Source organism: Anabas testudineus, chromosome 10 (assembly GCF_900324465.2).
Source record: "Anabas testudineus chromosome 10, fAnaTes1.2, whole genome shotgun sequence".
Taxonomy (NCBI): domain Eukaryota; kingdom Metazoa; phylum Chordata; class Actinopteri; order Anabantiformes; family Anabantidae; genus Anabas; species Anabas testudineus.
Genome location: NC_046619.1, coordinates 4,992,522 through 5,005,611, shown reverse-complemented (window position 1 = coordinate 5,005,611; position 13,090 = coordinate 4,992,522). Strand labels below are relative to the sequence as shown.

General features: G+C 43.2%; 1 protein-coding gene across 1 annotated transcript in view; it reads right to left on the bottom strand.

Moving 5' to 3' along the window:
• Positions 1–11,082, bottom strand: part of aff2 (AF4/FMR2 family, member 2) — a 138,891-nt gene extending 127,809 nt beyond the window's left edge. Inside the window, exon 1 of the mRNA XM_026357616.1 lies at positions 10,882–11,082. Coding sequence (XP_026213401.1) covers positions 10,882–10,934 — 53 coding nt within the window. The 5' untranslated portion in view covers positions 10,935–11,082. The remainder of the gene's footprint in view (positions 1–10,881) is intronic.
• Positions 11,083–13,090: the final 2,008 nt, after the last annotated feature.

The following is a 13,090-nucleotide window of genomic DNA, read 5'->3' as shown; positions in this document are numbered from 1 at the left end:
TTTATTCCTCAGCTTTTTCGTGCGTCTGCTTTGATTTAGGTAGGTGACTGTCCCAACCCGCGTCTAGTTCTCTTAAAGCCAAACCAACGGGAACCACCGAACGCAGCGCCTCCTCACCTTCACAGGAGCTCCCCTAACAAGTCTTTTCCAGCAGTAAATAAAGGTTTTAATGCAGCGGCGGCCAGCGAATAAGCTGCTGTGTCGCTTTTTTGAAAGGGAATCATAAAACAAGTTGTTTATGAGGAAACGCTGCAGATTAGTGCTCGAATTTAAATGGGAATTTCCTGTGTGAAATGATCAGTTCAAAGTACGCCACGGCCAAATCATCATAATCATCCCAAAAAATGAAGATATCAAAATGCTGCACTGAAACTATTGTGGTGGGACATGGAGGGTCCATGTCAAAAATGCAGGTGCTGCGCTTTGATAAGAGCATCATTAGGTAAAGTGTTAGCAAATGTCTTCAGGGTTCTCGTGTTAACACAGTAGACCAATTACAGTCAAACACACACACTCCCTCCGTCTTCTTTTATTCTGTGTTTCTCCGGGCCTGCCTCTTTCTACCTCGTGTAAATAATGTAATTTGTCACAGACAGGCCTCCGTGTAGGAGATGACCTTTGGAAACCTCACAGTAAATTGGCCTCGGCTCGAAAAGCTACGTCATTAGCCTATTCCCTCTCCGCCTCGCTCTCACTTCCTCCATGTCTCCCCCTGCTTCCAAATTCAGTTTTATTATTTATGTTTCATTTTAAATTCAGTGTTTAATCTACTGTCCTGTGAGGCTAACTAGTTCTGTTATGTTGTGATGTACGTGTTATCGCTCCTCCTATAACGATGTGAAGTGAGGACCTGCACCTGTAAAGAGGGAATGTTACTGATTCTTGTCCAAATTGTACTTTATCATTGATGTAAGGGTACACGGAGCTAACATGAAGCTTCCTCTTCCAAATTGAGGGCTATAGAACATACTGCAAATTATAATTTGAACTGACAAGAAACAAACAACAAATGTCTGTTATAGAAATATAATTTTTTAATATCTGAAAACTGTAAGAACGTTTATTTAGCTGCTCCCCACATTCAGCTCTGCACTTCAACTACTCATCGCTGACTAGTACTGAGTTTTCCAGTTGCAGGGCAGGTGTTGGTTGACCGAAGTGGAGCTGCATGTGGAAGACTCTACTGGAAACATCACATTATCTTGGTGTTTTTACCATAATGATGTTGGACAAGACGAAGCTGCTAAAACGTTGGAGTTCAGAAGGTTAAAACACTCCAGCAACAGACAGATTTCCAATACGTCTGTGGAAAGCAAGAATTAAGTCAGCTCTCTGCAACCTTTAAATACTCTCTCTGCCTCCCTCTCACACACACACACACACACACACACACACACACACACATTTATACAGATATACAGACACAAAGTAGGTATCAGCAGTATCACAAGTGCCAACTACAGCAGAGAGAACTGCTGGAGCACTGGCTCCACAGCAGGGTGTGCATGTTTGTGTGTGTGTGTGTGTGTGTGTGTGTGTGTGTGCATGTGTTTTTGAGTGCATGCGTTATCATTCCTCAGCACCGTGTTCTTCTTGGCAGATGGCTCTGCCAACCCCAGGATCTGGTGTGTGTGTGTGTGCATGTGTGTGTGAGTGTGTGTGTGTGTGTGTGTGTGTGTATTGTCCTGGTATCTTGGGGGCACAAGGGCAAAAGCTACCTGGTGTTGACTGCCAAGTCTCTCGCTCTCTCGTGCTCTCTCTTTCACTAAATCCTCCAACACACACACACACACACACACACACACACACTCCTGCTGCTATGCCTTGCCCAGTCACGACATTTCTTGTATATGCGATTGATTTTTGTTTTTTAATAAGTAACAGTGGTTAAAGCAGTTTTGAAACGATACTGTAGTCAAGTCAGTGTCAGTGTTCATCTTTCCTTCCATCACTTGGATTGTCGAGCTAATTCATTTTACTGTTTACTATCACTATGTTGGCATCTCTGTACAGATACACACTGAGCTTGAGGTGATTAGTGCTTCCCACTTATTGCTGGTCAGCTGGTCAATATCAGAGACTGTGATTATAGTAAAATGACATCATCATGTTGTCATGACAGATAATTCTTGTGTCTGAGCAAACACGCTAGATGATCGACTATTTCAACTGACTGCTAATTAAAATTTCACAACAAATTAAGGAACACTACATCAAGCAAATACTTGATTACCCAATTAAACTAATTCTTAATTAGTTTTAACAACAAATTAGAGAATGTAATTTCAAGCAAGACTCTCCATTAGCTCATTTGACCTATTACAAATTGAATTCCTACAGCAAATTAATATTATCTGATGCCAATTGTTTACTAATGAACTAAATGTATCACTAAAATACTAAATACGTTTCATTCTACTACTGAGTGTTTATCTATGCTCATAGATATCTGATGGCTATTAGAATTCATTTTGTCCGTGTTGTGAATGTGGTTAAAAAACTCAACTGCATCTCTCCCTCTTCTTATCGCTCCCATGTCCCCTCCGATAAAAAAAAAAAAAAAAAAACTAACCTGAAAGTAATCTTTTAAAAGGCACAAAGAGGACTGTAGAGCAAAGGGTGCACAGATAAATATGAGTGTTAAGAGGAGTTGAAACACTGGGAAGACAATGACTCTGCCAATATTAGAACAGCAGCTCCAACAGAAGCTTGGTGATCTGATCCCATGGGAAAGATCTGCTTCAGTTATATCCTCTATTCAGCTTTATAGTCTAATTAGTAGTTACAAGGCTTTTAGTCACATCTATTGACAAGGCAATTGCAGTTTCTGCACACCATTAATAGAAAATAATACCTTTAAACGGTGCAACAATCTCCATTTCAGCTTATTTGGTTGACACAATAAAGCTCCAGCAGCTTAAACAGCTTTTGATCCGGGGGAGCAGTCTATCTCCTGTACTGTAAGTCTTTTTTTTAATAAAGATATTGCAGCTCAGAGAGACATACCTCAGCGTAAGTGCTTCAGCCGCACTCAACGGTGACTTTTTACAGCACCTCATTGAGCCACTGAGAGCCTGTTGGGTCTTATCATCGGATGTTTGTCATAGTAATTGTCTCTGTGTGAGTTCACGTTGCATTTTATTGTTTAATTACACGTTCGTTATCTGGTTGAAGTTGAGCTCAATTCGTTTTTTAAAGATAGAACTAATCAATAAAAAACCCCGTCAATCTATTATTTACAATAAATGATGAAAAATGCAAAGAGCCACGAGGTTAGCTGAGACCACGCTGAAGCAGGTAAAGTCACACCAGATCCCAGTCAACCACAGCCGCTGGCCACAGGGATGCATCTCTTTACTACTCCAACAAATGTGTGTAAAGTATATGATGCTCTGGGAAGTGTTTATAACTCAACATATGTGTTTCTGCCTCCTGCTGAGGTGCAAATAATGGCTGATGAAGCCTCCGAGACCTCCAAAGAAGTTGCAACATTCAAATCTACCCTGAAGTGGACAGATGGCATGCAGCATGACTGTGGATATTTTAGATACTTCCTGCTTATTTAATAGTCTTAGTCTGTATTATTGGTTCTTTACATGCTCAACATTCAGCCGCCTCTTGGTTGGAAACTGCTGCCGAGGTGTAACACTGCAGTGGTTCATGTTTCTTTGCGATGGATGAGCCTCAGAACTCATTTCAGTCAGTGCCTTTTGTTGAGATGTCACACTACTGTATATCATAATGTCAGGTAGCTTCTTTCAGCGTAGAGCTACAGCTGCCTTGTACATTTCGTGATTGTATCGGAGACAACTCGGCTGGTGAATGATGAGTTCAACTGTTAAAGTGAGTTGAGTAAAAGTGAGTTGGTTATATTCAGGATGGTAACACTTATCATCTGCTATTTTCAGTTCCCTTTGTGCTCGTTTGCTTTTGTCATCACCAAAAAGAATCTGTGAATTAGTAGTGTACGTCTTGGCCGGATTAAACCTGCGCCTGTTGTGACTGATGAAGAAAACAGAAAGATGAGCACAACCGTGACTTTGATTGACCGTGGTGACATAAAATTCTACGTGAAGCCCCCCCCCCCATCAAAAACTACGGTGGGGCAGCATGCGTCTTATATCTCGGTTGAGCAAAATTTCCCTGATAAAGATAAATGGTCTGCTGCGGGTTTTATTTCCCATCCAGATGGTTACTATTTTATATTCTTATAAGCCACTTAAGAAACTGAACAGATGGCTTAGCTCTTTATATGGAGGATGTGAAAACTCTAAAATGTCTATACTCCATCTCTCAGCCATAGACAGGAGCCTCAATTCACTCAATAGGAAACTTTTAACTGTTGACCTCTGTCTTTGTTCCACTTTAATTCTCCCATTCATACCTCCATTATCACATTTTACTTTAAAGCATGTAAGATAAAGGTATTTAGAAAATATGATTTGATAATATAAGTGGATTATCTACTGAACAATTAATTCAGAGGCTTCAGCTCCCTAATTATGATTTCTAAAGAGTCTTGCAACTAAGGCTTTTCATTATCTCTTCCACTACTTTGATAACTGACAGCACCGTTTGAGTTATTTCCCATCTAGTGGTTCTATAGATATCCTCCGCAAGGTTGGAAGATCTGTTAAAGCTTAACAAAATAAGAAGAGAATAGTGGGAAAATGAGCCGTCAGCAGGAAGACACGATGACATGTGAGCGATATCTGTAAGAATATCAAGCACCGTCTCCAACCACGCCGGAGCGATCGGGTTAAGAATAGAATAGTCGTTCACGTCTCCTCCTGAGGTATGGAAGACAAATCTTTCATTCTAATACGTGACAGATGTGGAACTTGGACCGACGGACTGTTTATGATCCTGCGTTCCTCTAATGATCCTGGATCGACATCCTACGAGAAACCGAGAGAATATATTAAGTTGATTTGGAAATTCTGTCTCATTACTGCTTGGACGGCCTTGTTAAAATGTATAAACAGCTGGAGAGGCACATCTGTATAATATTACATCCTCCAAGCCTGCAGTGGATCACACACACACACACACAGACACACACACACAGTCCACACAATTACTCTTTGGCACAGAATTTAATAAATACCTCTGGAAAACATGCGACCTGCAAACAAACTCTACCTGGAGGATCACGTTAGATCAACTTTAATCATGAATCTCCAGAGTTTTAGGTCAGACTGTAGTGTGTCAGTTGTACTGACGACCCAGAGCATGTTAGCATCTTTCACCCACTTATTATCTATTGTATTATACATTTCACCGATAGTTATTTTCAGCTGCAGCTGGCTGACAAGCAGCGACACACTACAGGTACCAGCACCAAATTAAAGAAGGTAGCAGAGCATTTAGTTTGAGACTCTGTCTAAGTTTCTTTATAATTACAAAATCTAGAAAACAATTCTTCTTTTATTTTATCGAGTACTTTACGTTTGTCATGCGAACACGTCAAACACTCTCTGGTTTCAGCTTTTCTTATGTTTCACAGCTACAATCCAGCTCCAGTCCTTGTAACTCATGGCTTTGGCCTCATGGCCTGAGTGTTAGACTCTATTAATTTTATCATCTGAGGGAATCTGTTTGATATTTTCACTGTCTCATTCAAAAAAAAAAAATCAAATAGAAAGATTTGATTCGATTTTGTTGTGAAATTCTGAATTTGTTGGTATTTGTCTTTGCGTATGTGGCATCATGAATCAGTAAAGGACTCGTGTTAACGCTTCAGAACCACGGACAGTGACTGACTCCTCGTAATCACACTGGTTTTCCCGGCGTTCTCACACCTGCTGACAGAGCTCCCATTATCCAGCCTCGCGGGATAATTGCGCCACCAATATGGGATCAAATGGGATTTCTTCCAGACTGGAGCCTTCCTTCGGCGTTATCTGCTGCTAGTCGCCGAGCGTTTTTTGTTTGTGAATTCTTGTCACTTCGTGGATGAGACACAGCTTCCTTTCACAGCCTCTGAGCCGCTGATGATGTTGGTGTGAAGTATCGTCAAGTGGAGCTGGTTTGGCAAGCTGAGGCCGATCACACGGCGAGGAGGAATTTTCAGCGGCGTGATGAATGATTTTGGGCACACTGAGCTCGCACGTGTGACTGAGCTGATTGAGAGCTTGGGAGGATTGACGGGCAGATTGAATACTGGACTGTGAGTCGTAACATTGAATGCATTGACTATAAATCGACTCTGTCACCGCTTTTCCCCGGAGATCCCATCTTCCCCTCTTGCTTATCCCCAGACTTTGTTTTTTATGGTCTGAAGGCAGCTTTTTGACAGCCACTTTGAATCCTCTTAATCCATTCTACATTTTAAAGCTGCTTTAAAGGGAAAAAAACAACTTAAAGATCCAATGAAATCTAGTCACAATAGGAAAAATAACAATAATCAGACTCTTCCTGCAGATGTGAACTGTCAAGCTCCAAAACACGCAGCTGGAATCTCACAGTTCCACGCTGACGAAACGTGTAATCAATTCCATAATTAACTACTTAAATGGTTCAACCAATCACCATCAGTGTCAATTAACATTCAAAGCGATCTCCCCCGGATTTCACTGCCATGATTAGCCAGCTACATGATGGGCAATTACAGTGAGGAGCACGCAACGTTCAGCGCGGGCCCTGTTACAATCACACAGAGCCTTCAGATCTGCGAGCGAGAGAATGAAACGAGGAGGGAGGAGGAGGAGGAGAAGCGAGAGGGTGTTTCTTCGTGAACGAGGAGGAGGAGGAGGAGGAGACCTACAGTGTTGGATTCGTTCAGATTTAACAAAGGCTCGAGCCGCGAGATTGTTTTCTCTCTCGTTCTTTTTCCCCTTAAAGGGAGAATCCACTGTCAAACAGGAGGCACACATCAATGGCGAGTGACAGACTTTTAACTCCGATCTGAGTGATTTTCATGGTTCCTATTGAAGGCCTGCGTCGCCTTTCATGCCTGTAAAAATCCATTGTAAAATCTTTAGGAAAAATAAGTCCATTTGAAAATAACTCTGGCTCTCTCTCCAGCCTGCGCTTCATCTTCCAGCAACAGGGTTATCCTCCTCACAATCTTGAGCCCATTTGAACATTTATTAGCACAGGGCTGCTGGCTACTTCAAAGCAGCTTCCCAGAGCTGTTTGGCAGGAGACACCGGTTAAGAGCAGCAGCATCGTGTGCTGCACTGGCTCCGTTACAAACCAAATACATTTCATCATGTTTTCTTTGGCCTGGACCGTGGCTGGATACTACATTTATTTTAGTATTTGTGTTGGGTTGGTTTAAGGGTTCAGTGTGGTGGAGATGAACATCAGTGTACAATGTGCCGTCCAACCATGTTTAAAGGCCAAAGCTGTTCACCCAATGGTCACATCTGAGAGCGCCACTGTCATGTGCTCTCTTTCACCTCCTCTCCCCCCCAGAACTCTTTGTAGTCTCAGCACAATGGGTCGTTCAAATGGGAATTACAGCGCATACTGTCAGCGTCTCGGCAGACGCCTTTCTTCTGTGCCACTTGTTTGCTTGTATAGAAAGTGACAGAGGACCTTGTTGGAGCCTCCCCGATTCATATGCTGTTAGAGAAAACAGCGGAGCCTTTCATGTCATGCTGTCTGAACACAGGTCAACCTTGGACTGTCAGCGATGAAATGAATTCTCTGATCGTTTTTTGGACACACCTTTTGGAAGTCCTTCAAACTTCAAACAGGAGCCGTTGCTTCTCGCTAATTTCCAAAACAACCCATTTAATGCACCTAAACTGACGGGAGGACCTCAAAGTCCACAACTGTCACTGTATTGATTTATGCAGCTATGTTCTAATAACTACAATACAGTGATACCTACGTTAGTGCTACTGTAGTATACTGTAAAAAGCTTTATGTGAATTATCAAAACATTATTTCAAAAAAAGGTGTGGAAACACAGAGATGACCTACTCTCCGTACCATCCCTAAAACACCACCCGAATCATTTCTCATCTTCATGTGCTGTAATTTTCATTTGTATGTGTGAAAAGCTGGAGAAGAAAGAATCAAACCTCCGTCACACACGAGGAAACACAGAACAAAGAGGCACCCTGTGTCAAAGTCAGCGCTTTGTTGACGACAGTGGGCTTTTTTAAAAAATGAAACAAAAAAAAAAAAGAAATCAAAGTTTAAGTAGAAAAAACAACAACACTGCCATAAGAAACGTCTTCTCATTGACTGCAGCTCGTTCTATAATCACCTACTACTGCCAACTGCCATCTTTGCACCCTGCTGAGCACTGAGTTTGACGACTTTGGCAACTAATTATTGATCATTTCCCTTGTTTACTGAACAAATACTGTCTGGTTTCAGCTTCTCAGATATGACAATCTGTTGCTTTCTTTTGTCATATATGATTATAAATCATATGTTCATCATATATCATAGAGTAACATCATCCAGTACTATATATGGATATATCAGCCTCCACCCATAACCTGGTCCACCCGTCACCCAGCTGGTTTTTCCTTGGTCTCCATTTTAATCAGCCGCTTCTCGTACATTTCCGTGTTTTCTTTCCTGTAATAAAGTGTTTTTCTGTGTGTGTGTACCCAATTTCCCATCAGCACCCACTGACAGCAGCAGTGTGATGGAGTGGTTGCAGCGGGGAGGGTTACATGTGTAGACACCCTGAGCTTGTTGTTGAGCCCTGAGCAGCTCCACTCCAGCAGCGGGGGGTTAAGTACCTTGCTCCAGGGCCTTTCCATGGTGGCTGCTGAGGGACAGCAGTGTGCAACACTTTCTCTGTTCACACTCTCCCCGCTGGAATAAGGATTCAAAACAGCAACATGGTTGCCAAGTTCCCACTGTAATGTAGAGTGCAGCTCAACTGGAGAGACTGACTGATGCTGCACCTCCTACAGTCCTTCTTACTAACTGATTATTATATAAACCTGCCCGATAATACAGTGGCTTCAATACTGGATTCACCCAGCGAACTACAACAGTATGTAAAACCTGCAGTAATAGATAATAGATGTTTTTTTCAATACACACAAATTTTATTTGTAAAACTCTATTTATCCACAATATTTTCTTCAGTATGTACAAACGTTCACAACAAAATAAAAAAGAAAATGTTCATCTATAGAGAAGTTCCTGAACGTGAAGTTGGAGCATGATCACAGATCACATTTGCTCTTTCGCTCAGCAGGCAGAGTGGGTTATCCACGGGTTTGAGGGTTGGCATTAGATGGGTGAATGAGAGATGACAGTGTGCAGAGCTCTGTATAAGAAAGCTGCTGCATTTAAAAGCAGTGTTCGCTCTAGTCTAAACTGAGACTTAAGCGCCCCTCTATTGCTTCTCATATCTGTAAATTCTGCACAAATCAATGTAATAAATTCCGAGTCATGCCGAGAGAAAGAATTACATTTAACTTCTTGCAGATGACAGCATCTCAGCTGTCCTCCAACATCCTTTGGCCTCCCTGTTGTTCACTGTTGTTCAATCCGCTCCTCTCCACATGTGATCCTCTGCTGCACGTACAATAACTGCACTGAGGATTGTAACGAGAGGCAGCGCACGACTGTGATGGATTCACCGTTATTTTTATTACAAACCACAGTTTGACCCGTACTGAATTTCACTATTTGCTTTTTGGAAATTGGAAATGCTGCATTTGGATGATCTATCAGTCCAGATGATTTATTGATCAAATTCAGTTCAGATGATTTTGTTTAGTAATCAATTAAGAAATTGTCCAAACGAAAGGTGGATGTGTCCACCAGTGTAGGACCGGGTTTATAAGGCTGAAAATGATCTTGATATCTGTGGCTAAAACAAATTGAACCCACATTATAGTGTTATAACTATTTTTGATTTCTGTAAAGGGTGGGGGTATTTTACAATTAAAAAATCAACGTGTAACCTCAATTTCTGCAGTGAACTTTTATCGGGCCACAAAAAAAAAAAAAACAGTTTTGCTGATTTATCAGTCAGCATCTAATCACAACTTCCCAGAGTCCTGTAGAGTCCGAGCTACTGACAAAACCCACAGACAGCATCCAGGTCTCAACTGGCAGCGACAGCAAAACTCAACCAACCCGTGTTATTGTGTAAAGAATAACAATTGAAGTGAGGAGAGAACAGTTGTTTATTCTAATCAGCTGTCTTTAATGGATTAAAGGACTGATCCGTATCCACAGCACTGGACTGGACTGTGTAGACATGAAAACACATTTGCACACAGGATACACAGCCCATACAAAAAAAACATCTAAACACAAGTTCACATGATGTGTGTGTGTTTGTGTGTGTGTGTGTGTGTGTGTGTGTGTGTGTGTGTGTGTAACAAGGTGGACGTTAAAAACTCCTCTAAACTGCAACATTTCTTCAAAGGAGACAGGATTTGCAGGTCTACACACACTGTGGCATCGACCCAGCAAACTTGTGTGTTGACCTCAGGTGAGGACACAAGTTCACCCCCCCCCCCCCCCAACCCCCCCGTCAGCACCCGGTGCGGGCTCCATCCCGCACATCACAATGAGACGGCAAAAGCCGGCGCTGTGTGCATGTGTGTGTGTGTGCATGTGTGTGTGTGTGTGTGTGTGTGTGCATGTGTGTGTGTGCATGTGTGTGTGTGTGTGTGTGTGCGCCTCCCGGTCCGTCTCAAGCAACAACGGCAGCTTTACGGTGACAAAGAAACGCGGCTTGCACGGTTTCTGCGCGGTCTCACTTTGGCTGCGTCTGCATCTCCAAATGATAATCATATATATATATATATACAAACAGAATAAAGCCCCAGAGCTGGGGGACAGGGTGCCATGTCCGCTCATCCCTCTGCACACACAGCTCCACGTTAAACGCAAACATGCGTGTCACAACACGGGAGGCGATCACGCGGCGTGCGCAGGACTCACCACGGCTGTTCCAGCTCCCAGTCTCGGAAAAAGTCGAATTCAAACAGATCCATAGCTGCTGCTGCTGCTGCTGCTGCTGCTGCTGCTGCTGCTGCTGGTTAAAATCCAAAGCTGGTGATACGTGGTTCTACATAGGCTACTGAGTGTGCATGTGTGTGCGTGAGTGTGTGTCAGAGAGAAGGAGAGTAGACACAAGCTGCTGCCGCTGCCAGGAAGCTGCTACGTGGTCGAGGCAAAGCTGACAGCCAGGCAGAGGTGGAGAGAGAGAGAGGGAGAGAGAGAGAGGGAGACTGAAGGAGGCTGCACCAGACACATCACACTGAGATATTCACTGAGTCACACACTTCACTATCACACATCTCACAGTCTGCAGTTTCTTCATCCACGTTTGTTTTAATTCATGGGCTTTGACACGGGAGGTGATGGGACGTCTGACCAGTTCATAGTCCAGATATACTGACCTGTACATGTAACACTGTAATAATCCACTGTGTGTTACTGTGAGGAAATGTGCTGTACAATAGAAGCGTGTCGGACTCGGTGGTGTGTTAGGTGTGCAAACTCTGCAACAGACGCAAAAATCCATCAAAACTCTCTGGAAATGAGAAAAAATAACACCGAGCATCCATCATGTGAGTTGAAGCAACAGTATAAGAGTGAAGCGCTGACGTCCCACTGAGGGACACTTTGTTCACACACAGGAGCAGACTCATTAAAACAAAAAGCAGAGACACACTGGAGTAAAAATCAAAGTCTGCTGGACGGAGCAGACGTCATATTGACCCCAACAAAACCAAATCAGGGCTTGTAGAGCTGATACCAGTATTGATATTTGAGAGTGTAAACAGTCTAATAAGCAGTGGATGGTATTTGTTTTTAAAAATTCCATAAAGAAAACAGTGAAGGTTTTTATTTGTTACATTGATTTCTTTTTCTCGTCCACCTCCAGTTATTGAGAGCTCCTTCCTCTCTCCATCACTGTGGGTTCAATCAAGGGATTAACTCACATGTGGCTGTGGAGCAGCGTGGGAGCTAACTGTCCAAATATTTCTGAGCCACTAACTCTTTCGACCGTGCATTTTGAGTGAAATATATAATCCTTGCCCTTTGTTATGTTCCAGAACTTATTAATCAAGCAGAATTGAGCGAAACTCTCTGATTGGTTAGAAGAGAGAGCCTCACACGTGCTTTGCCCCTCCCCTGGCTGGGGGCAGCACTTCTATTGGACTCTTGTTTCTACACTTACACGACTTAACTGTGATCACCAAAGACTATATTGTTTTACTTCCTGTTGCATGACAGGACTCACTTGTGTCTGTAACTCGGTGCTAAGTTGCCCCGTGCAGCTTCAGTCAGTGACCCTGATGCTGTCTGTAGTGTGAAATGTTCCCCGGCAGTCTGTGAACCACTCACTAACTGTCCTCGCCACCTGCTTTTGCATCTCCATCCAACCACTTCACCTTTGTTTCAGATCATCCAACGGACGAGTGTGTTAACAACAGTTTAGCAGCCCGCCGTCCTCCATCTCTATTGTACACTTGCTGCAACACATGCCCAGTGGCACGTTTTACTGTTTACGCCTCGCCATGAATAATGATTGACCAGATGGTTGAAAGTTCTCACTCAGCATGTGTGATAGCAGTAGCTGTAACTGTGGTTCCTTTGTGACATCACTGTCCTCTCCTTTAAAAAGTCCTCCTACGCAAAAGCCTGCATGTTTATACCCGTGATCAGAGAACACGAGAAGTCCAAATGTATCGGAAGTAATGTTTGAAGATAATCTGCGGCCTGTGTGTGTGTGTGTGTGTGTGTGTGTGTGTGTGTGAGTGTGTGTGTGTGTGTATGAGGACGTGTGCGTGAGTATTTTGGTCTGGTCTGGGGCAACATGCCAGCCCTACTCTGCATCACAGTCGGCAAGTAAAAACAGCAGTGGAGGAGAGGAGAGTAGAGGAGACAAGAGGAGAGGAGAGGAGAGGAGACAAGAGGAGAGGAGAGGAGACAAGCGGAGAAGAGAGGAGACAAGAGGATAAGAGAGGAGACAACAGGAGAGGAGAGGAGACAAGAGGAGAGGAGAGGAGACGAGAGGAGAGGAGAGGAGAGGAGAGGTGAGGAGAGGAGAGGAGAGGAGAGGAGAGGAGAGGAGAGGAGAGGAGAGGAGAGGAAACTAAAGGAAGGGAGAGGAGAGGAGAGGAGAGCAGAGGAAAGGAGA